The sequence below is a fragment of the Halichoerus grypus genome, chromosome 1, assembly GCF_964656455.1.
Source record: "Halichoerus grypus chromosome 1, mHalGry1.hap1.1, whole genome shotgun sequence".
NCBI classification, from domain to species: Eukaryota; Metazoa; Chordata; class Mammalia; order Carnivora; family Phocidae; genus Halichoerus; species Halichoerus grypus.
In genome coordinates this window covers 190,821,836-190,845,676 of record NC_135712.1, presented here as the reverse complement: position 1 = coordinate 190,845,676, position 23,841 = coordinate 190,821,836, and the positions used below count along the sequence as shown (strand labels likewise).

Sequence of the window (23,841 nt, the reverse complement as noted above, 5' to 3'; positions counted from 1 at the left end):
TCTAAGGAGGTTCTTTTGGATTCAGCAACAAAGAGATTCCTGGTGGCCCCACAAGAGCTATTTAGGTGGAGAGATTGAGGCCAGATTGAATATTGTGGGTTGGGGTGTCAGTATAAACACTTTCCACCCCCAACTCCCAAACCAAGATGGTTTGCAGGAGAATCCTATAGAAAATCCAAACTACAGAAAATCGCACTCTTATATAAGCTGTATAGTGAACAGACACCCATTCCTTAATTGATTTTATGAGCTCATGTAGCTTTGATAGCAAAACCAGACAAGGAGAGAAGAGGGGAGGAAATTAGCAGGCACATCTCATCGTAGATATGGATGCAAAAACCCTAAATGAAATACTGGCAAATGCAATCCAGCACTATATCGAAAAAAATAACACATCATCAAAGGTGTGTTTATTCCATGAATGCATGGACGGTTTAATATAATAAAATCCACTGATGGATAAGGGGGAAAAAAATCTCACGTCGATAAAATTCAGCACCCATTCCTAATAAAGCAGAATAGGGCTTCCTTACCCTCATAAAAGGTATCTATCAAAAATCTACGACAAACACTATTTTTAAGGGTAACATATTCGAAACAGTCAAGAACAAGATAGAAATGCCCACTGTCATCACTGCTATTCAACATTGTGCTGAAGATTTTAGTGCAGTAAAACAAGGAACAGGAAATAAAGGCTGGACAGGGAGATACTAAATGTAATTACTTGCAGACTCTATGATTATTTAACAGAAAATTCAAGAGAGGCTATAAACTTATTGGAACTAAAAGAGTCCAAGTTTGCTGGATACAAGGTTATTATCCACATTTCAGTAATCATCAATATATTATAAAATGCATATTTGAAAATATAATTTATAATAGCAATAAATATTTCAAGAGATATATAGGAATAGTTCTGAGAAAACAACTGACAAAATTAATTCCTCTGTTTTTGGTTGAGGAAAAGGGAAATAACTCTTTGAAGGACACCAGCAAGCCAGGGGGCAGTGCTGAATTTTCAGTGGCACCAAATCCTGAAGATCTGAGTATTGGGTAATTCTGGTAGTGTTTTTCTTTTGTAAAAACTAAAACTCATTAGATTTTCTGATTATAAATTCAATATCTATGCATTCTAGAAAATACAGAAAATTCAGAAGTGCGTTAAGAATAAACCACTAACATTCCCATTCTATTACCTAGAGAACTGCGACCAATGACTTGACATATTTTCTTCAAAATTTTTGTCTATGTATATTTGTGTGTGTTTTTTTTTAAAGATTTTATTTTATTTATTTGAGAGAGAGAGAACACAAGAGGGGTAGGGTCAGAGGGAGAAGCAGACTCCCCGCTGAGCAGGGACCCCGATGCAGGACTCGATTCCGGGACTCCGGGATCATGACCCGAGCGGAAGGCAGTCGCTCAACCAACTGAGCCACCCAGGCGCTCTGTATATTTGTGTTTTTTAAACATAAGATTAGAATTATACCACGTATGCCATTTTGTGCATGGCTTATTTTCATACACATTTCCCTGTAGCCTCATCTAGTCCTTTCGAATATGATAATACAGCACTCAATCATGTCAATGAAGCATATGCCATTCATTCAACCTATCGATTTGAGTTTTCAGAGAAAAACCAAATTATCAGATTTGACTGTGATGATCATGCGGATAAAAGTTAAACCCCAGAGCCAACTCAGGCACACGCAGACATGAAAAACAGGTGAGTTCCTAAGGCCAGGGGTTATCCTGGTGGAGAGGGGAAAGGACAAAACCAACATCATTTACCTGGTCCCGCCTGAAAGAGGACAGAGATCTGGTTAGCAGGAAGCAGGAAGAGAATGGGATTTGGAAGGACTCTATGTTTGCCGAGCAGTTAGCTCTGAGACTTTAGGTAATTCTCTAGGCTCTGCAGCTTTGGCTTCCGTAGTGGTAGACTGAGGACGATACCGGCGCCAGGCTCACCTAGGGCCAGCTTCTTCGGGCCTCAGGGCCTTTGCACGGGTCATTTTCTCTGCTGAAGTGAGTTCTCCCCTTCTCTCCACCTGGCTGCCCATGTCGACCCTTTGGGCCTGACTGCCCTTCCCCTCCCTGCCCACCGGGCCGGATGGGTGGCCTTATCAGAGGGTGGCTTCCCCTCAAGGAGGGCAAGGCCAGAAGGTGTTCTGGCCACAGGCCGGGTGTCCAGGTCTTCTTGGCCACCACCGCGTGGGGCCCCTCCCCTTATTCTCCGATTCCTCCAACCCTGTACTTAGAATCCCAGGCGGCGATTCTTAGGACTTAGAATCACAACTTGTCATTATTTTGCAGTTTCCTTGGGTCTTGTCTCTTTTCTCCTCTCATTAGGACCCCCTTCCGTCTTGTTAGCCGCTGTACATGGTCGCGGCCCCATACGTGTTGGTGAAACAAGAGAAACAGCTGTGAGGACCCGAGTCCGAGGACGCAGGGAAAACTGCCAGGGGCTGGGTTGATTCCAAACTGCGGTCGGGGGCGGAGCCTCGGGGGCGGGCCTTCGGGACTGCGGCGGAGCCGGCCTGACCGCTCGGCCCAAGCTGCGCCCCGCTGAGCTCCTCCGGCCTCTTGGCCCTCTGGCCTCCCGCCCGCGCCGCCGTTAGGGGGCGCCCGCGCTCGTGGCGCCGCGGCTCTGCTGGGAAGGCGCCGCCCGCGGCGGGCGGCAGGAGCCGCAACTCCGGGCGCGGGCTCAGTCGTCCGCTCTGCCACCGCCGCCGCCGCCGCTGGGCGCAGGCTCGCTCGTCCTCGCGCTCCCGCTCTCCGGCCGCCGGCGTCTCCCGGCCGGGCCGCCGCCGCCCCCGCCGCCGCCGCGCAGTGAGTGGGGGCGGGCCCAGGGCTTGGGGGCCTGGGGCTCGGGAGGGCCAGGCACAAGGAGAAGCCCGCGCGGAGCGGCGGGGGCAGCGGGGTTAAGGAGAATCCGGGCGGTGGTGGGCCGCGCTGAGGGGACCGTGGGGAGCCGGCGCGGCGCGCTACGGGGCAGGCACGAGCCGGCGGCGGGCTGCCCGCGGCCGAGCGGCCGGGCTGGGGCGGGTTCCGGGGCCCGCCCCGCGGGGACGTGCGGCTTCGGCGGACCCGGGCTCGCGACACCGGGGCGCACCCCCCGCCCGGGCCCGGAGCATCTCGTGTCCCACGCCGAGCCGGGTGGGGTGGGTGGGGAGACTGTGGCCACAGGGCAACAGCGAAGCACGGCCCGGACGGGGACACCTCGAGTTTTGCTCAAAAATGATTGTTTTAGGGGGTGGCGCTTATTAGCCACCGTTTGCCCTAATTTAAAGGCTGTGACAGGGCTTCTGAGCTCTGCCTTAGGGCATTTTCTGCCTTCAGAGACACACTGTGAGTGCAGCTGAGTTCTTTATGCTCAGATTTGTGTATCTTGGCATTTTTAATGGTTGATGTCAGGGGTGATAAATGACCGTGGTAATGGGGAGCCACCGAAGCACCTGCTGGGCTGACAGTTGTGGAGGTTGTGTCTGAGGGTGGGACGGGAGAAACGAAACAGAGCCTCTGGATATTCTGCTGAAGTTATCATGTTTCTGTTTAAGTATAGCTGCTCTGGAGCAAGTTGATAAATCCAATTTTAGGACTTGGTGATAGAAGAGGTTTGAGTGGCAAGCCGACCCGGGGTGACCTGGTTTGGCCAGGAATGTTTGGGGTAGCCCAGGTATCTCTTACCATTTCTCCTTGGCATATTTATTTTCTTCTGTCGCAAATGTCCAAGTGCGATCTCAGAATAGGAGAAAAGCTAGAGGACAGCATTTAGTACAGGCCCGAGCCCAAGACTGATGTTTTCAAATAAACAAATGTGTGGCTAGGAAAAGGAAAAATCTTCTTATCTGCAGGGTTGGTAGTTTGAGAGAACTTGGTCTGTGGGTGAGAACTATCAGTCCTTACTAATATTTCATTTTATGTAATACTGTAGATACTAAGGATTGAGTGATGAGGACTGCCATAGATGCTCATTCCTAAGATTTGTGTGATTGAAATTTTCATAAATCATATTTTACCCAAAGCATTCCTACATAAAGGAATCCTAGGGTGAATCCTTCTATGGATCCCTCAGTGTGTCTTGAATTTTGATATTTAGAGTCTGTTTAAAACGGAACACACGTATTTATTTGGATTTTGCTTTACCTTAGAGATAATCCTGAGTCATGCTTTAGAGAAGTTCCTTCTGTGATCAAGAGCTCAGATGTCTGGTGGTCTCTATACAAGCCGGCTGCTCCCCTTTACCTGTAATTCTGCCTTGTGGAAGTCTGGAGAAAGGAGGACCTGGGGAGATTGGAAGCAAATTAAGAGGCTTTTCTTCCATATTTGTCTTGTTTCCATGCCAGGGCTCTAAATTACTTGTGTTCACACTTTCAAGTTTCTCAATTTACCACAGAAATTTTGTTTATGCTACTGCCATTAGTATTTTCACGTTTGTTTAATACTTGCCTGTTTATAAATGCTTTTCTATTCATGATCTTGTTTATTTTTTCCTTTTCTGCAAAGAAGCTGGGCTTAAAGAGGGATTTCCTCAGGGTCTCACAATTAGTAAAAGAACGGAAGGGGGATACAGATCCTCACGAGTAACCAGTTCTCTTTTCCTCTGCACTGGCCTGCATGTGACTTCAGAACCCTAGTCCTGATCTGTTGTTACCCTGTAGGTCGGTTGTTGCCTTTGTGTTATGCCTAAATGGTATCATTATTTTTGGGAAGGTGGTATTATCCTATTTTATTTTGTAGAAACTGAGGGTAAGAGGAATCTTCTGATTTTGCAACTATTTGTGACAGCTCTTTAGCATTAAGGTCATTTTTTCAATCTAGACCTCCTTTCCTCTAGACTACATGGAGAGAGGAGAGAGAAAAAAATAATTTTAGTGAAAAACAATCTATTTCTGCGTTGGTATGGTTAAGGATACCCGAACACCATAATCATGTTCTCCTTGTGTGCCTGGCTACTAGTGTCAGCCTATATGTGAATGTTAACCCCAAAGATCCCTTTAGATGTCGCTGAACTAGTTACTATAAAAAGTATTTCATTTTCAAACTCCCATGTTTCAAGAACTGAGGAATTCCGTACAATAGGTCATTTTGAAGGTATGTATAGATGGAATTTATTGAGTCTTCTTTTCTGAATGCCAGACACAAAGATTTCAGGAGAACGGCATTTTACAAGGGCTACCTGGAAACTTTGGGAAGGCAGTAGTTACAGGTTTTTATTATTTATCCGAGTTTGGAGGTGTGTATTCTGATGGATAAGCTGTTACATAGGAGTAGGACTTTTGCCTGGGAGAATGCTTAGTTTTAGTCTGTAGCAGAAATGGTAAATCCAGAATATTTATGTAGAATTAGCTAATCATAACCAAAAGCTTGATTGTAGCTGTGCAGTGATGAGAATGGCCCCGGGTTCTTAGGTTATTCTTTAAGTTATTAACTTGTTCGGTTGTGCATTTTTCAGATTTGCTACTTTAGGAAATTGTTAGCAATTTCTTTTAAGGCTTTTACAAATTCTTTAGTATGTGTTTTTCTTAGCTTAATTATCTGCTAACATTACACTGTCAGAATTTACACATTAGTCATAATTAAACCTTTGAAGCTTAAGTGTGGGTGAATCTTCAGTACTGCTTTATATTCTTTGGGAATGGTCAGCCACTTGTTTCCACAAGAATTTTATTTGCACCAAAGGTCAGATATTTTCAGGTAGGACTGATTTTCAAGGGCTGGAAGCCTTTCTTTGAACTTTATAATTGTTTGTGCTTGGTTGCATTCACTGCTGTTTAAAATGATCTTTAGTAAGGAGAGTCACTTTAAAGAAAAAAGTTTTTCATTGTTACCCTCATAATCTCTATTCCTGGCAAATTTTCTGGAATATTAGATTTTTCTTTGTCTTCATCAAGTAAAACAGACCCATTTGATGCCCATTTTAAGATCTTCCTTCTGCTGCCTATCTTGTGGTCATTTAACTTCTCATTAAGCCCTCCACTAGAGACTGTTCCAGAAGAGAGAGAAGATGAAAAGCAAATGAATCATTTTCTAATTGTTAGCAGCTCTGAAAAATGATTTAGTAGGAGAGATTGACACTATCCCGGAAATTCTTTTGGATTATGTTTTATTTCATTCATCTGTATTGTCTCTGAGATGTTCCTAATAGTCATCAATTTAGAGGCTGATTATCCAGCTATTGGATGGCCAGGAATCTAACTGCTTTTTTATTTCTTGCTGTATCTAAGCATTAAGCATCTCCACAGAGGATGTTTAGAAGTAAGGAGTAGGGATAAAATTTAAACTGATCAATACTATTTTTTCCGCCTTAGAGCTCTTTAGTGAACAATTTGATTTTTTTTTGGACAGTTTAGTCATTGTTATTGGAAGTGACCGACTAATCGTAACTTCGTTTTATTATTAATATCTGTATCTTCTACACAAATGTAGGGAGGCTTTTGGGTGCTTTTTAAGAAACATGGGCTTATATAGATTCCCATAATTGCTTTCTTGAATTATTAAGCTTGAGGTTTCTTTACATCTTTGTATCCGAACAGAACCTGGGCTTTTGCTGTGGAACAGATTCAAAGGCATCATCTAATTTTCTTTTTATGATTGTTCAAGAAATTAGTTTGTTTTGGTTTAGCAGTAAAAAAGGGGTAAAAAGGATTAATGGTGGACAGACCTTGCGTAACAGCTGTAACATTGATGATGTCTGGTTTTTTCCTTTGTCTTTGGTCTCCCATTTCTCATTTAATCATTCGGACATTCATGGATTGGAGTTCTTTACTTCACTTAAGACAGAGGACACCAGCCTTCAGTCACCCTAGTGAGTAGGGTCTTGCTATTTTGCCTCAGGGGAATTTTTACAAACCCATTGTGACTGCTCACTTAGACTGAGTTACTATTAAATTTGTAAATAAAATTCACCTGCTGGGGGGTCTAAAGTCAGTCCTTTCAGTTTCTTATTTCTTGGATTCTGTTCTTTGAGTTTCCACCCAAAGAGGGGATTTATAGAAAGATCTAGACTAGGAGTCAGAAAATCCAAGTTCTTAATCAGTCACTTTCTAGCTGTAGGAACTTGAGCAAGTCATTTAATCTGCTGTTTCTCTATTTTGTATCTCTAAAATGGGGACAGTAATTCATGCATTGCTTATTGTATGAGGAATATTGTGGGAGAAAAAGGCCCATCTTTTTTTATTTAAATTGTTTCTTCATTTTGGAATCCCTCCTCTCAGGTTGTCCAAATATTCCTGCAGAGTTCTCCTGAGCGAGCTTTTTCTTGCTTTTTCTTCCCAAAGGCCTCTGCTAGTCCATGCATTATGTAGCACTATTCTGTACAGTTGTTGCATGTTGCCTTTCTTCACAGATAGAAAGCTCCATGAGGGCAAGGATTGTATCTTTCCTATTTCTGTGTCTCCACGTTGCACATCGCACCCGCCACACACACCAAGTTGACGTATAATAAATGTTGGTTGAATTATTTTTGAGGCTGTCAGGAATGAAAACTTTGGGTGATAGGAAGATGCCAAAGATGAGCCTAGTATCAGAACTTTTGGATGACTGGCCTTTTAAATCAGTTATTTGTCTGTCTGTTGTATCAGTAACTGAATCAGATGCTCATAATATAAATTGGTAAAGCCTGTTTTCTTGGTTCTGTTTACCTCAAATACTGAGAAGCAAGTCAGAGGAATGAAAGGTTGTCACAACGCCCCTGAATTTGACATTTGTTCCGTTTCTCACCCTATAGCATGTGGGGGTCTATCTATATCCAACTGCTGAGTATGGAGAATTAAACCTGACTGCACGTTGTCTGGTTCACATTTTAGCTTGTTTTCTTTGAAGAATGTGCAAGGTGGAAAAATAGATGCTTCAGGCTCTGATTTCAGCCCATGCTGTGCTATGCAAATGTTCTCGACATGCCTGAGTGACCTTTTTGAGAAAGAGCCTTTGTGATCTTCTGTAGCCAGGGCCTGTTCTGGGAATAGTGTGCCAGATTTCTCTAAAAGTGGGAAAAGTGAATCTGTTCAAAGACCATATAAAAAAGCCAGTGCTTTTCCTGGATAAATACCGATAAGTTCATGTTTCTTACTGTCTCTTGCCAGAGCTTTTGAAATTTGCTCTGCAGTTTGCCTTGCCGGTTGATTTGGAGAATGATACGTGTGAGAGGGGACTGACTAAAGCATTTCTGTAGCTGGGAAAGTGTTTAAGTGCTTTTGAATTGTAGATAAAAGTAAATTCAAACTGGCATCATTAGTATCTGGGTGTTTATCAGTGTCTTCAGGCTGGTTCTCCATAAGTGCTGGCTGAGTGACTTGCAACCAGATTTGTAAGGTTGTCCCAAATTGTGCTCTGATGATTTGGCATTTAAATTGTTTTCTATTTGTTTTGATTATTGTACAAGATGAAATATATCATTATTAAAAGTATAATTAGTGCTTTTTTATGTTATAAAAGAAATACCATTCTGATGTATTTCTCTTGGAAAGTGATACTGGTGTCTTGGAGGTTTATGGCTTCTGATGCTTTTCCTGAGATGTTTAGTTTCTATAGCTGAAATGGATAAGAAAGAGTTTTCCCTCTCTCCCTTTCCTTAAACCACCTTTTTGATAAGGATTATTACAGGTTTGCACCAGGATAGGGTTGTACAGTTAATCATAATGTTCTCCTGTAGAAATTGTAAAAATTGAATTTTCAGAGAGGATAGGTAGAATTTGAATGACTGGTTTACTTACTAGGCTCTTCTTCCTTCCCTAAGCATAGGATAATTTTTTTCTCTGAAGATTGTCAATCTCTTAGGTGTGTGTGGACGGTTCTAGAGGAATGCTTTCTTCTCCACATCTTTGCCCTGTAGCCGGTTTTGGCTAAGCAAAGATGAGTAGCTGTCTGTTTTGTTGGTTGGGAAAATCCTTGTCTGTTTTCGTAGTTACATGCGCTGTTACATGTCTTTTTCTTCTCCCCAAGTTTCCCTGGACCCTGGGCTCCCGAGACAGCAGCGCTGGAGCAGATGGATAATGGAGACTGGGGCTATATGGTGAGATGCTTTTGCAGATGCATTTTGAAGGCTGGCAAATAATTTGTTTGTGTCTTTTCCCCCTTCTTCTGTATTCTTAGGTATAATATGTCTTATAAGAATGAAAATTGTAAATTAGTACATCATCCTACCCGCTTAATTAGTTTATTTTTTGGGTCTAGTGTGGTGTTTTTATGTAAGCAAAGTCAGTATGAACTAAGTAACTTGTTATAATCACTTACTTGAGAGCATAATATTTTTTTGGTCTTTAAAGTATGTTGCTCTTAAAACTTATAGAGTAGTGACTATTAAAATGGTCTTGTAGGTAATGGTACAGAGGATATTTTCTTGTGTTAGGGAAATTAAAGGTTGAGAAGCCGCCACTTCTCCCACCTGTACTTTTTTTGAGTGTGCATGTCTTCTTATTTTCCTTTTCCTTTGGTAAGAAATATTTCACTTGTCTAGTACCAGAAGTCTGTCTTTATTTTTATTTTCTTACATATAACCTCTAAAAGGGAAGGTATATTTATGGTGTATTATTTAGAGAAGCTTGCTTTTCAAAATTAAAGGCCAGATTGCAACATTATTACAAAAGTGAATACATGATCGGATTATAAAATTTGAAAGCTGCTGTTAGCCTTTGGGTATATAAGATTGTGTTGACTATCTATGTATTCTAATTTAGTATTTGGCACTGCTATTTCCATGGAGAAGTTATAAAGATTAGGTCTGCACAAATTTTTATTTTTAAAATAAATTTTACGATTTGTTCCCCTTTTTGAGTGGGAAAAACAAAAGTATTGAAAGTAGATTATCTTTATACTATCAAATCATTTTTATTCTATTTTGTGTTAAATTGAGTTAAGGAGAAAGAAGGTCTCTCTTTTTTTAATCAGAAAAAACTTATGTGAGTATATTTTAGCTTGGCTTTTCTCTTCAATAGTGTACTCTGACCTAAAAACTTCTTTGTAGATACTGGGCCTGAAATTAAGTGGCTTTGGAAGTCATGCTCTCCTTTTTTAGTGTAAGGCTTTAATGAATTAGATTTATCCTTTTCTTATTGAAAGAGAATGTTAGATCCCTTCATCTGGGTAGGTTTATCATTGACAGTAAAGCTATTTTACATTATAGGATTGCTAAATACATTATAGCCTGAAGGAATCTTTTGCCTTGCTTGTTGTTACCATTAATTTTCTTAATTTGTCAAAGTTAGGATTTAAGAAATTTCAGATGACTTATCATTTTTTAAAAATTTCAGATGACTGACCCAGTCACGTTAAATGTAGGTGGACACTTGTATACAACGTCTCTCACCACATTGACGCGTTACCCGGATTCCATGCTTGGAGCTATGTTTGGGGGGGACTTCCCCACAGCTCGAGACCCTCAAGGCAATTACTTCATTGATCGAGATGGACCTCTTTTCCGATATGTCCTCAACTTCTTAAGAACTTCAGAGTTGACCTTACCCCTGGATTTTAAGGAATTTGATCTGCTTCGGAAAGAAGCAGATTTTTATCAGATTGAGCCCTTGATTCAATGTCTCAATGACCCTAAGCCTCTGTATCCTATGGATACTTTTGAAGAAGTTGTGGAATTATCTAGTACTCGGAAGCTTTCTAAGTACTCCAATCCAGTAGCTGTCATCATAACCCAATTAACCATCACCACCAAAGTCCATTCCTTACTAGAAGGTATCTCAAACTATTTCACGAAGTGGAATAAGCACATGATGGACACCAGAGATTGCCAGGTTTCCTTTACTTTCGGACCCTGTGATTATCACCAGGAAGTTTCTCTCCGGGTCCACCTGATGGAATACATTACAAAACAAGGTTTCACGATCCGCAACACCCGAGTGCATCACATGAGCGAGCGGGCCAACGAGAACACAGTGGAGCACAACTGGACTTTCTGTAGGCTGGCTCGGAAGACCGATGACTGATCTCGAAGCCTGGGAGAAGTTCCTGGAAACTGACTCTCCAGGACATGGAAGAGACTTTTTTTTTTTTAAATCACAGTGTGGGATTTTTTTTTTTTTTAATATTTGTATTTATTCGAAGGCATTGACGACCAGAAGGAAGTTTTGTGCTTTAGCAGACTCCTCTATGTTTTGTTCCCTTTACCTTGAGTATGCATGTGCCTGTTCGGAGCCTCCAGATACCTTTTTTATAAAAAGAAGTATAAAAATCATTATGGTATATAATCTCTTAACAGAGCTTTTTTTATTACAGTGCTACAATGATTTCTGATTAAATGGTCCCTAACTCAACTAGAAGGCTAAAAATTCAGGAATGAAAGAATAAACAGAGTACTCATGATGCCTTTGAGAAAAAACATCATGTAGGGTGACCTAGTTTCCAAACCAATAAGCAGTATTGTAATATTAAAGGAAAACTGTTCCAATCATTTAAAAGTACTTGTTAAGTACTGCTTTTTACAGTTATGACAACTGTTTCTTTCTATGCATATAAATCAAGCAACCAAATATCTGTAGCCATGGAAATGTCTGACTAGAAATATTTATATTGGATTCTGAATACAAAATGTCCCTGTGGTAGAACTCTTACTTCTTATGCCTGGTGCAGTATGATTCCCAAGTGTACTGTCTACCAGAAGAAAAAAAAAAAAACTAATAAAAAATGAAATATGAAAATTAGGTTTGTATTTGTTGATTATTATTACTTAAAGGGGGAAATCCTATTTCTTGCCTCAAGTATGCGTTGTTCGGTTTATGTCCCGGGATATACTGCCTGTGGCACCTTTGTATTTGACTCGAGGACTCAGTAGAACCTTAGGATGCAGCTTATAGAATCTCCTGTGTTGCTGGAGCAGGAATGGATGGAATTAATTGTTTTGTCTAAAAGAGTGCATATTTGAACAGTGAACATAGAGTTTGATAAATTTTTTCAAATAGGGCTTAAGATTACAGATATTTTCTCAGTAAGCCACCAGTTGTCAGCACTGAATATGACCCTTATTCTAGCTTTGTACTGAGCACAGGGACAAACTGCCTCTTCAGCCACTTTTTTTCTCAGAATATTATGGTGGCCCACAAATATATTTTATTATTACAGTTAAGTCTGTTCCTGAGGAGAAAAACTAAACTGCGGTGAGTGAAGGCTCTGGAACAGGAGATATGTATATACTTTACTTCACTGTGGTCTTATTTTGGATAGTTGATTTGATTCTCTTTCTTGGAAGTTACAGGAAGGATTATGTTAGCTATAGTGAGACTAGTTTGCTAGAACACCGTATAAAAGGAAGTCATGTAATTTCTTCTCTGTTTTCTAAGGGAAGAGTAGGGTTCGGAGGCTGTGGGCCCTTGGGTGGGTCACTCCTTTTCTCCTCTTCATGAGAAGATTCTGAGATTCTCTCTCTAAAAGGAGGATGAGAACACTTACCTACATCCATTTTTGCCCATGTCTCTGAAAATTTATTTTAAGATGTGACAAGTGACCAACATCTAGAAACCTATAATTACCCCATTTTCACCATCTTCAACTAAACCGTCTTCAGCCGTCTTCGAACTAAAACCCCTTCATGCTATTGGCAGGTTGCCGTGGTTTCAGTAAACGTGCTAGTGTGAGGTTATCTTTTTAGAAAATTGTCTCATACTTAAAATTGATTAGAGGTTACCCCCCCCCCAAAAAAACTATCCAGCCACTTATGTGTTGTTGAGTTGGCAGAGGTAGATGCAAGACAGAGTGATTTGGGTTGAAAATTGATGTGGAAATGGGAGTAATAGTTCTAGCGTTTTAAAAGGTAAAATCTTATGGGGTCTCTTCCTTGCCCAGTTCACTGGAGAGAAGTTTGTTTTGGCAAATTTTCTCAGATTTATTAATTATTAACAACTAAGGGGCCCCTGGGTGGCTCAGTTGGTTGTTGAGCATCCGACTCTTGATCTCAGCTCAGGTCTTGATCTCAGGGTCGTAAGTTTGAGCCCTGCATTGGGTTCCATGCTGGGTGTGGAGCCTACTTAAAAAAAAAAAGAAAGAAAAAATTATTAACAACTAAATGGTTATTTTTATGAGTAAATTAGGAAAAGTAGCCAGCTGAGATTTTTTGCAATTTAATTTGTCTGGTGGAATTTAATTTTGAGTGTTTTATTCCCTTGCACAATATGAAAAATGTAGTTTGATTATATTTGGGTAATTTGAGACAATTATGCCTTTTTAAGAAAATTTAAATCATTTTCATTGTGAAATAGTTGATTTTCAAAAATTGATACTCAGTGGTATTCTCAGGGCTCTACATTTTATTTAGATTACTCCAAGTACAGACACTTTTGGAGGAGAATTGTGTATGTCCTTTTAAACCCTTGGCTAAATGTGTGCTAAATTAGACGTAAGTGATAACTGATGAGTCTATTGACTTTAGATCTAAAGTAAAACTCTTTAGTTTTACTAAATAGATGCTACAAATGGATAGCATTACTGTTTTTTATTGTGGGAAATTTCAAACATATTCAGAAGTAGAATAGTGCAAACACTCATGGACCCATTGACCAACCGTCTTTAGTTTTTCACTCTCCCTTTTTCATTTCATGGATTATCTTGAAGTAAATCACAGATGTTTCATCCATCCATCCATCCATCCATCCAGATAATGACACTCTAAAAAATATATACTTTAAGGGGTGCCTGGCTGGCTGAGTCGGTAGAGTATGCGACTCTTGATCTTGGGATCATGAGTTCAAGCCCCACGTTGGGTATAGAGCTTACTTTATTGTTTTTTTTAAAAGATTTTATTTATTCATTAGAGAGACAGCACGAGTGGGGGGCAGAGGGAGAGGGAGAAGCAGACTCCCTGCTGAGCTGGGAGCCCAATGCAGGACTCCATCCCAGAATCCCAGCACCCTGGGATCATGACCTGAGCCGAAAGCCAACGCTTATCTGACTGAGCCAGCCAGGCGCCCCTACAGCTTACTTTAAAAACAACCATATATATATATATATATACACACACACACACACACACACATATTTATACACATACACACACACTTTGAAATATATGAAGTGTATATGAAGCATACTTTAAAGTTTAATGCTATATATGCCATAGTACCATTATCACATGGTGGTGTCTCTTGAATGCTGTTGATGACCTCACAGCTTGGATCTCCAACTTTGTAATAGTGGTCTTAAGTATTTCTCATAGGCAGGGTTCCCCTATTTGTAGAAAAAAGTGCATTGTTAAGATAATATTTCTGCCAGCATTAATGACCTTTACCTTCAAATTAAGTTTTTAGTTTTAAAAAAGTAACATTACATAAGATTCTTAATTTTAAAAATTATTTTTTAAATCCATTTGTCTGAACATATGGAGAAACATTTTTTCCAAAGGGCATCCTTCCTTTTCTCATGCAGATTTTAAATTGTGGATGCTGGTGGCCAATTAAGAAACAGCTTATCATTTGCTTTTGGAATTTAATACAAATAAAATGCTTGACTTTTTTGAGGTTCTTTGAAATTGAACGTTAACCGCAAAGCAAGGAACCAGAGGGTGGAGTAAGGTAAGCAAGATTCTATGTCAGAGTAGGTTATTTCCCATTGTTCATTAATGTATATCTTGATTCTTTCCTTCACAGCTCTAGCCTCATCTTTTAACATTTACTTGTTTATTTACTTTTTTGCCTGTCTAGGCTAAAACTTTAAGCTCCTCATTGAAGACAGGGTCTGCGACTCTTTTTTTTCTCCGCTGTAGCCTTAGTACCTAGAATAGTTTCTGGCATATAGCATATGCTCAATAAATATTTATTGAATGACTGAATGAATGAATCAGTAGGTATGTTTAATGCATCTAGCAACTACTTGGACAAATTTTTACAGTAGAATAATTGGGGGAAATAGGATTCTTGTTTTGAAATTATCCCCAGTGGTTCCTGCACTGCTTGCATCTATAGGGAATCACGTAAATATGAATTCACATGGGGAGCAGAAACAGCCTTTTGCAATTCACTTTGGAGAATCTGGCTTGAAATAGCATCCAGCTCAGGAAAAAAGCCAAAAAACACACCATGGCTAGAGTAAACCATGAGAGAGCACATCATCCTATCTAGGGATAAAGCTCAACACTCACCTGCCCCAGACAGAAGAGAGACTGCCTTATGATTCTAAGACATTTAACAGCATTGCACTTTTCTCTTGGTAGAAAATGTCAGTGAAATATATTCCCGTTTGTAATTTTGTGTCTCCAAGGCATGTTTTAACGTAGCTGTTGTTTTAATTTATTTGAAATACCTGCCGTGTGCCTTTTTCTACTAGTGCAAACGAGGGAAAAAATGTCTCTTACTGCAGCTTCAAGATTATAGCAGATTAGAAATATATACCTTAAAAGTGCTATTTTGGTAGGCTCTCAAGGAGTCAGTAATGTAAGATTATGTGGCTGTATATCAGTAGTCAACCGACTGTCATTTTAACTAACTGGCAACACTTCTCCAAGGTCATTGATAATCTCCCATTCCCAAATTGCTGTGCATGGAAGAGCCACATTGCTATACCTGTCCCCTTCTTAGCAAGGTGACGTAAGCCAAGATGGTCAGAGTCTGCAGCTCTGTGTCTGCAGCAGGTTCTTCATCTCACTGTGTGGGTCATAAAACTATGTTCATTTATTCCATAACTGCAAAGTGTCTACTCCAAGACAGATCCTGGTGTTAGGAAGAGGAAGACTCCATCCTTGTTCACAGTCAAGTAGCAGGAGATAGGGAAAAATAGAAGAGTGAATGGGATGAAGTGCATCAACATTTTACCAGCTCTGTTGATGCTGTGGACCAGTCATGCCCCTCATTTACATAAGCCTGCCCTCATATAGTATCCAGAGTCAATGCTTTTAAAGTGAAGATTAGAAACAAAGTAAAAAAAACAAACAAAAAAAAAACGCAAGAAAACTCCCTGTGTTCTTTAGTGAAGATGAGGGATCAGAACTGGCATATTTCCTTGTATTGCTGGGTAAGCAGGTTTGAGCTAGATATGTCAGCATTTGCTGGCCCCTGTTAACAACAGGGTCGGGTTTTCGGTGAAGCGTCATATGTTTATCCTTAGACCACAGGAGCGCATCTGGAATAGGAGGACTGCTGTCGTTTTATGCCATAGTAGAATTAGGGAGATCTAATTATTAGAAAAAGTAACACACCAGAAGTAGCTTCACTGTATTAAGCAGTAAATGTATCATACTTTCTCTGGATAAGTTCTTTATATTTTCTTGTCAAGTTAAAAGGATGCCTCCCTGCAGACAGGGAATGACCAAAATGGATTGGCCTTCTACCTGACAAGCATCTTGTAGGTGACCAGTTGTGTTGTAATTTTAGATAATCATGTTAAATTAAGCTATGAGGTATGACAGGATGCAAAATGTGAAGAGCAAGTCTAACACCATGCTAAGTGTGAATGAAAGCCTGAGAGTTGCCAATTTTATGAGGTGTTAAGACACCTTTTCTGAAATTTGACCTAAGGGGTAAAAAAGTAAGCTTCACTATCTGAGTAACATATTTGCACTATAGAGCTTAAAGTAATCTGTTGTGTATCTATAGATTATCTTTGTTTTGATCATGTGTATCAAATCTTCTATTAAATATTGGTCATCAAATTCTAAATATAGGGTTTATTTCTTTACTCCAGTTATTGTAGTCATTGGCATTCATAACCTTTCCCAGTGAGGCTTACAGCAGAGAGTCTGGGACGCTGGCCCTAGATCATTAGGATTTTCTGAGTCCTCCCCTCTTCTGTCAATGACATAGAGTTCTGGTGTTCTCTCTTAGGACAGCTGGGGATCTTTTTGCCGTAACCTTTGTAGTTGTCATTTATACGGCTTTCCTGGGCTGCCGATGGCCCTGCAGCAGCCTTCTTTGTTCCTGGCACTGTGCTCCTCAGAGTGCAGAGGAAGGAGGCATCTCGAGCAGACAGTCACGTCTGAGAGTGATCCCCCATCCCCTGAATCCTCTCCCCCCTGAATACCCATTTTTATCAACACAAAACTGAGAGTTAAAAGGCTGAAAATAAGATGGTTAAATCACAGCAATGATTTATCTTCTCATATTTGTTACTTAAAAGCTAGTTTGCCACTATGTGTGTGTGCCCTTGGGTATGTCAAGCCATGATTTAGAGCTTGGACCTTCCTCCTGATTCCCTTTACCAAATTCTGAGCAATGCCTTTTGCTGATTACAGTCCAGACTCAGAGTTCCTGCCAGGCCACATCCCCACTCCTGGCTTCTTTTATGTATTCTCAAAATATTTTCAACAGACATGCTATGCCAATCGATTTCCAACCTAATGGGAATCAATTAAAATGAGAAAACATGGAGGTGTATTCACTGCTTGTTCTCTGCTCTCTTACATAATTTATAATGTGTTCTACTCAACTACCTGAGTATTGGTCGGTGACTTCTGAGCCCAGTGGAACAGACGTTCATAGACATTTCCATCGTAACAGCCAAGTGCTGAATTTAAACACTGATCCGTGAAGTCAAAAGCATCAGTTAACAAGATGGCATCCTTCCTGTGAGAGAAAACAAGAGTTTGTGAGTATTTTAGATTGCTCTTATGAATCTAATTAATCAGGGATGGTGAATAACAACACCTCATTAGAGGTTGCCTCATTATTCACTTTTGAACAACTCAGCTTTAATTTTTTAGAAGTTTTAATTTTTGATCTGTTCTATATACAAGTATAAAGAGTCCAGTAGTCTTCAAGGCTTGTTATTTAAAATCAGCACCTCCCTGTCGCACCTCTACTTCCCCCACCCCTGGAATCAGTTTCAGTCTTTTAGCTGATATTTTTTGATTGTCTCTATCTTGTTTGGATTGCTATTTCTTGATTGTTCTGTTTTAGATATTATCTGTCAGCTCTCCATTACAAAAAGATAAGGATATGTTTTTGGTCCCCTACCCTCACCCCTGTGTCATCCCCCCCCGCCCCCACCTTACCCCAGCTTCTTCTTGGCCTTCCTGCCCCCAGTATAGTTACGATTTCGGTCAGACTTACATTCGCTGCCTGCACTGTGATGGCTATATGTGTGTATATTATTGTGACTTTATGTATTCTGCCCACAGCTGAGCTGTGTCCCTACCATGTCCTTCCTATTAGTGATCTACCTGCTTGTCCACTGTTTCTCTCTACAACACTTCTGTCATCATCCTTAGTGATTTCATTCATCTAAAATGTGGCTTCTCGGTTCTGGGATCTTCCCCGCTTACCTTGTTCTGCAGCCTCCCTCTGTCAGTCTCCGCCAAGATCCCACCCCAGGACGCCGTCCTCCACATCTGCACCTTCTCCGTGATGTGGGGTGTGTTCCTTTCACTGGCTCCTGCCCTGTTAGCTTACTCCCTCTAGAGTTCTGACTCTGATAGCCCCCCCTTTTTTTCTTTTCCAAACAACAAAATGTGTTTTAGCCTATTGAATGAAATATTTTAAAAAATTGTTCACATGCTTCTCTTCCTTTTTTTTTAGCAAAGAATATAAAGCATAACATTGTGATTGGTTCTGCTCTTCCCTAGCCCTCCTTTTACAAAGCAGTGGAGCTGACGGGGATACTGTACCTACCAGCTTTCATCTTCTCTGGGCAACCCTTCATCATCGCTGCAAGAGGATTTCCACTTAGGGCTGTTCACACTTCTTTGACCCTACCCGCACCCACCGCTTACTTCATGTCCCTCATCCTCCTGGTGGCCTCCCTTCCTTCCTTATTCAGCTGAAATTCCATGGTCTATTATATTCACTCCCTCAAAAACACATTCAGCAGTTTTTCATCGACTCTCTGCCACCACCTTTGTAGCTATAGGTGTCTGGGAAACCAGTACTGACTGGTGTGAAAGGGGCTCAGGTGGGCCCTTCTGCTGCCTAGCGATCATATGACGTTGCTCTAATTCCTTTACTCTCTCATTGTCTTAGATAATTATTTCACACATTCTCTCTGATCCTTAAGTCCACACTACCCACCTCCCCATCTCTCTTACTTAGATGACTTTTCGCCCCATTTCGCTGATAAAATAGAAGCGGTAAGAGCACATCCACAAGTTCCCACCCATGCATTTATGCGTGCTTTCTCTGTTTTTAGTACAGGTACGCTGTCCAGGCTCCCAGCTCACGCCAGTCCCTCCTCGACCATTAGATGTCTTCCCCTCTTGCCTACTAGAGAATAACATTCTAGAAATTCTCTTGCCTTTTCTCTACAATGTCAGAATCCCCTTTCTCTACTGGATCATTTTCATATACAAACAGGCTGTCCTATCTCCCATCTTAAAAACAAACTTTTGAGGGGCGCCTGGGTGGCTCAGTCGTTAAGCGTCTGCCTTCGGCTCAGGTCATGATCCCAGGGTCCTGGGATCGAGCCCCGCATCGGGCTCCCTGCTCCGCGGGAAGCCTGCTTCTCCCTCTCCCACTCCCCCTGCTTGTGTTCCCTCTCTCGCTGTGTCTCTCTCTGTCAAATAAATAAATAAAATCTTTAAAAAAAAAAAAAAAACTTTTGAGTCTGTTTCCCTCTCCATCATCTACTCTAGATCTTGGATCCCCTTTATGATAAAACTCCTTAAAAGTGTTGTGCTTGTTTATGCTTTGCTGTTTTTTCTTCTCCACCTCTTCTAGACTAGATCCGTTCAGGTTTTCACTTCCACAGCGCCACTGAAATAAATAGTTCTTGTCAAGGCCACCTCCTCTCATCCTCTTTGGAGGGTCCCAAGACTCAGTACTAGGGCCTCTTCTCTTTATACAGTCACTCCATGTGATATCCTTCTGATGGCTTTAAATACCAGCCATATACTAATGACTTCCAAATTTCTCTCTCCAGTCTCACTTACCTGCTTATTAACATCTTGATTTCTAACAGGCCCTTCAAAGTTAACATGTTCAAAGCCAAACTCCTGATCTTCTACACCTTCTCCTGTGCATCCTGCCCAAATCTGGTGCATTTATAGCAAATGGCAACTCTGTCCTGGCCAAAAACCTGAGCTCCTCTTTGTCACTTACACCCCACATCTGTCAGCAAATCCTGTTCTACCTTCAAAATATATCCAAACTTCATCCACTTCCCACTACCTCCGGTGCTATCACCCAGTCTAACCCAACATCATCTTTCACTTGGGTTTTTGAGGTAACCTCCTAGCTGGGCTCCCCGCTTTGTAGTCATCCCCCTTGCCCAGTCAGTTCTTAATATGGCAGCTGGAATGATCCGTTAGAAAAATTCATCAGGCGATTGAAATGCTGAAAACCCTCCCACTCTCACACAAAGTAAAAGCCAATGTCTTAAGTCTTTGCAATGATCTCCACCCCCCTTCGCCCCTGCCCCAGTACACCCCTAACTCTGACTTCTGCTCTCATTCCCCACCTCAGTCACTGTTCTCTTCTCTGTTCTCTGGATGGATGTGCCAAGCATGCTCTGGCCTCCAATGTTTGGACTTCTCTGCCTGTGGTGCTCCTTTCCCAGCCAACCCCATGGCTCCTCTCCTGTCCCCAGCCCTTGAGATCTTTCCTCAAACATCACCCTCCCTGGGAGGCCTTCTCTGACTTATTTAAAACTACATTCCCTGGGGTGCCTGGCTGGCTCAGTTGGCTCAGTCAGTGAAAGGTGCAACTCTTGATCTTGGGTTTGTGAGTTTGGGCCCCGTGTTCGGTGTAGATTACTTAAAAGTAAAATCTTTAAAAAATAAAATAAAACCACAGTCCCCGCCCCAGCATTGCACTCCCGGCATTCCTGACCCCTTCCCTGCTTTCCTTTTCTTCATAGCATTTATTTACCATTTTGCACACTGTATGCTTGACTTATTTTTTCTGTGTGTGTCTCCTTTAGTCTGTAAGCATCTATGGCCTTTTCAGTCTGAAACTCGTGCTCTTCATTTGAGGAGTATTTTCTTGAATTATTTTAATGGTTTGTTTCCTTCTATTTTCTCTGTCTGCTCTTCCTAGACCTCTTTTTCAGATGATGGGCAGTTAGGATCAGTCTTCTTACTATTTTTATCTTTTCTCCTAATTTTTATCTTTTTGTCTTTTTGCCTTCTTTTCTGTGAGATTTATGTAACTTTCTCTTCCAGTCCTTCCACTGGGTTTTTCATTTCCACTATCATTTTTTAGTTTCATAGAGCTTTTTTTTTTTTCTGAATATTGCTTTTTAAGAAATGACATTCTTGTTTTGTCGTTGCTATATCTCCTCTTAACTCTTTGAGGATATTACTGATCTTTTTAAACAGATTCCTTCACCCTGAAGATTCCCTCCAACTTGTTTCATTCTTGCTTGTTTGGGCCTCTGTTTTATGTTGGGGCTTCCCCAGGTGTCTGGGGATCTTGAGTCTCTGATCGTAGCTAAGAGTGGGGCACTAGCTATCTGATTACAAGTCTGGGCATGCTTGCCAATGTGTGGGATTCACTCTGGGGTGAACTGGGGGGATCATGGTGTCAGTATGTTCAGTTCTCTCTCCTTTGGGCTGGTCAGATTCTCCAGAGAAGGAGCACGCTGTCGTGTTCCTGTAGTGTACTCGCCTGGCTGCCAGTTTTCTGGGAACCGGAGGAAAGAGGGCTGGTGGAGGGGGCTTAGGTTAGCACTTAGCCTATAAACATTTATTCAGGCCCCTGTTTTCTGTAGGGTAGCCTCATTCTCAACTATGCCTGATGTTCCCTGGCCCACAGGCCGTCTGTGTACCCTTCTGCCAGGGTGGAATCAAGGAGAATCTCAAATCTCTTTTTTAATCTTTTTTTTTTTAAGATTTTATTTATTTGACAGAGAGAGACACAGTGAGAGAGGGAACACAAGCAGGGGGAGTGGGAGAGGGAGAGGCAGGCTTCCCGCTGAGTGGGGAGCCCCATGTGGGGCTCAATTCCGGGACCCTGGGATCATGACCTGAGCCTAAGGCAGATGCTTAACGACTGAGCAACCCAGGCGCCCCAAGGAGAATCTCAAATCTCTTGCAGAGAAGGAGGGGAGCTGGGAGTTCAGCTCCTTCTAGAAACAGACTTTCGGCCCATCCTGTGGGTCTTACCTTCACCCCTCTTGCCAGAGGTACACAGTGCTGCTAGTTCTTGGGGTTCTTTGGTATAACTTGTTTCCCACTCTTGGTTTATGATCCAGTTTTCTCAGATCTGCTAAGTCACTGTCCATCTACTTTCTTATTTTCATGTTTCCTCCCCTGTTCTTTTTCTTTTTGTGGGTTTATACCTTTTTAAAAATTTCAACCCATTTGCTGGTGTTTTCATGGGGTTTCAGGAGGGAACAAAAGTAAATGCATATGATCAATCTGCCATCTTCACCTGTATGTCCCCCACCTGAGATTTTGCAACCCCTTAAACAACTATAAACTATTTGGGTCAATTACCATTATACAGAGAGCTGGTTCTTAGTGTCACATGTAATAGTGTGCCATCCTTCATTTGTCATCTAGAAATCAGAGGGTGATACTAAGTAATCAAGGGAGGGACTTATGACACAGAACTGTTACAAGCATGGAGTCTGTTACAGACCTAACTCCCTTGCAGTGATAGGAAGGTTACTTAAGAACCACAACTGAGTAAATCAAGTGTTGTGGGTTAGATGCATGCATAAGTTGCCTGTGTCAGTGCTGTTGGTCTTAAGTTGTAAGTCTCTGGCGCCAAGGCAAGCACTTAGAAATGGCGTTGCAGATAAAAAAAATCATGCTTATGAGGTGTTAGGGTGATCTTTTGTGTTTCATCATCTCTGTCAGTCAAGGCTTGTATCCTATTGTCTTCATGTGCTTTAAAATGCGGAGCATTTCAGGGGTGCCTGGTGGCTCAGTTGGTTAAGGTTAAGCGGTTAAGCTGACTCTTGATTTTGACTCAGGCCATGATCTCAGGGTCCTGGGATGGAGCCTGTGCATTGGGCTCTGTGCTCAATGGGGAGTCTGCGTGAAGATTCTCTCCCTTTCCTTTTCCCTCAGTCCCTCCCCCCGCTCAGGCTCTCTCTCTCAAATAAATAAGTAAATCTTAAAAATAAAATAAAATAAAATGCCGAGCATTTCAGAATTAAGATACACCTGGGCTTGAACTGTGCAATACTCAGTTCTGCTATTAATGGTTCCCACCACTGGATTCTCTATATTAGGGAAAGTTTAATACCTAGGGCATACTTGTATAAAATGTATTTTTGACAGTTTTTGATGATTTAATTGAACATTTACTGACCACTGAATATCTGTTAGGTGCTTATATGGAGTCCTAAATGGTTTGTAACATGTTGCATGTTGTTAGAAATAAAAATAATTTGATCTAGTTTTTTTTTAAACTTTGTCACAAGTAGTTTATTTTTTAAATTTCAAATCTTTTGCCTTTTTATTATCTTAGTCTTACAGATAATGTGAACTATTGGAGATTCTAGGGGAAAAGACACACACACACACACACACACACACACATCACACCACCCCACATAAAACAGTCATCCTATTTTCTCAGAAAAGGTTGCATTCTCAAGTAGCACATTTTTATCTTATCAACAATGGTTTGTTTTTCTTCCAGTGCCCCGTTCAGGTTGGGGCTTTGATTTCGATGTATTTATTTATTTATTTATTTATTTATTATTTTAAAAGATTTTATTTATTTATTTGAGAGAGAATAAGAGACAGAGAGCACAAGAGGGAAGGGGATCAGAGGGAGAAGCAGACCCCCTGCTGAGCAGGGAGCCCGATGTGGGACTTGATCCCGGGACTCCAGGATCATGACCTGAGCTGAAGGCAGACGCTTAACCAACTGAGCCACCCAGGCGCCCAATTTCAATGTTTTTAAAGTGATCATTTAGATTATATATAATGTAACAGAATGAAAGCATTGCATTAGTATGTCATGACCCTTAATTGCACTGCATTATGTTGCATTTAAGAACTATTTGTATTATTGCTTTATGAATCTGTGT

The 23,841-nt window shown here is 41.2% G+C and overlaps 2 protein-coding genes across 11 annotated transcripts in view; one reads left to right on the top strand and one right to left on the bottom strand.

Moving 5' to 3' along the window:
• Positions 1-924: 924 nt before the first annotated feature.
• On the top strand, positions 925-11,645 carry KCTD6 (potassium channel tetramerization domain containing 6). Of its 8 annotated transcripts, XM_036071758.2 has the most exons (4): positions 925-1,053; positions 1,623-1,723; positions 8,941-9,010; positions 10,248-11,645. In XM_036071758.2, exons 2-4 carry the CDS (start codon positions 1,713-1,715, stop codon positions 10,932-10,934), a joined length of 768 nt encoding a protein of 255 aa, XP_035927651.1. In that variant the 5' UTR covers positions 925-1,053; positions 1,623-1,712; the 3' UTR covers positions 10,935-11,645. The 8 variants fall into 8 exon arrangements, with proteins under 8 accessions (XP_035927651.1, XP_035927654.1, XP_035927655.1 ...); XM_036071761.2 differs by lacking the exons at positions 925-1,053; positions 1,623-1,723 and adding an exon at positions 2,661-2,826; XM_036071762.2 differs by lacking the exons at positions 925-1,053; positions 1,623-1,723 and adding an exon at positions 3,180-3,345.
• Positions 11,639-23,841, bottom strand: part of ACOX2 (acyl-CoA oxidase 2) — a 31,468-nt gene continuing 19,265 nt past the window's right edge. For 2 of the 3 annotated variants that reach the window (XM_036071730.2, XM_036071733.2), the window contains 3 exons: positions 17,357-17,489; positions 14,060-14,163; positions 11,639-12,967 (listed from right to left, as the gene is read on the bottom strand). In XM_036071730.2, coding sequence (XP_035927623.1) covers positions 14,101-14,163; positions 17,357-17,489 — 196 coding nt within the window. In that variant the 3' untranslated portion in view covers positions 11,639-12,967; positions 14,060-14,100. The remainder of the gene's footprint in view (positions 12,968-14,059; positions 14,164-17,356; positions 17,490-23,841) is intronic. The other variant, XM_036071726.2, reaches the window with a different exon arrangement.

Excerpts from the sequence above, each read along its gene's own strand:
- KCTD6 (XM_036071756.2), top strand. The coding sequence starts at position 6,588 with ATGATTGTTCAAGAAATTAGTTTGTTTTGGTTTAGCAGTAAAAAAGGG. Across the intron at positions 6,806-8,940 it reads ACCAGCCTTCAGTCACCCTA|TTTCCCTGGACCCTGGGCTC; the intron begins GTGAGTAGGGTC and ends CTTCTCCCCAAG. Across the intron at positions 9,011-10,247 it reads ATGGAGACTGGGGCTATATG|ATGACTGACCCAGTCACGTT; the intron begins GTGAGATGCTTT and ends TAAAAATTTCAG.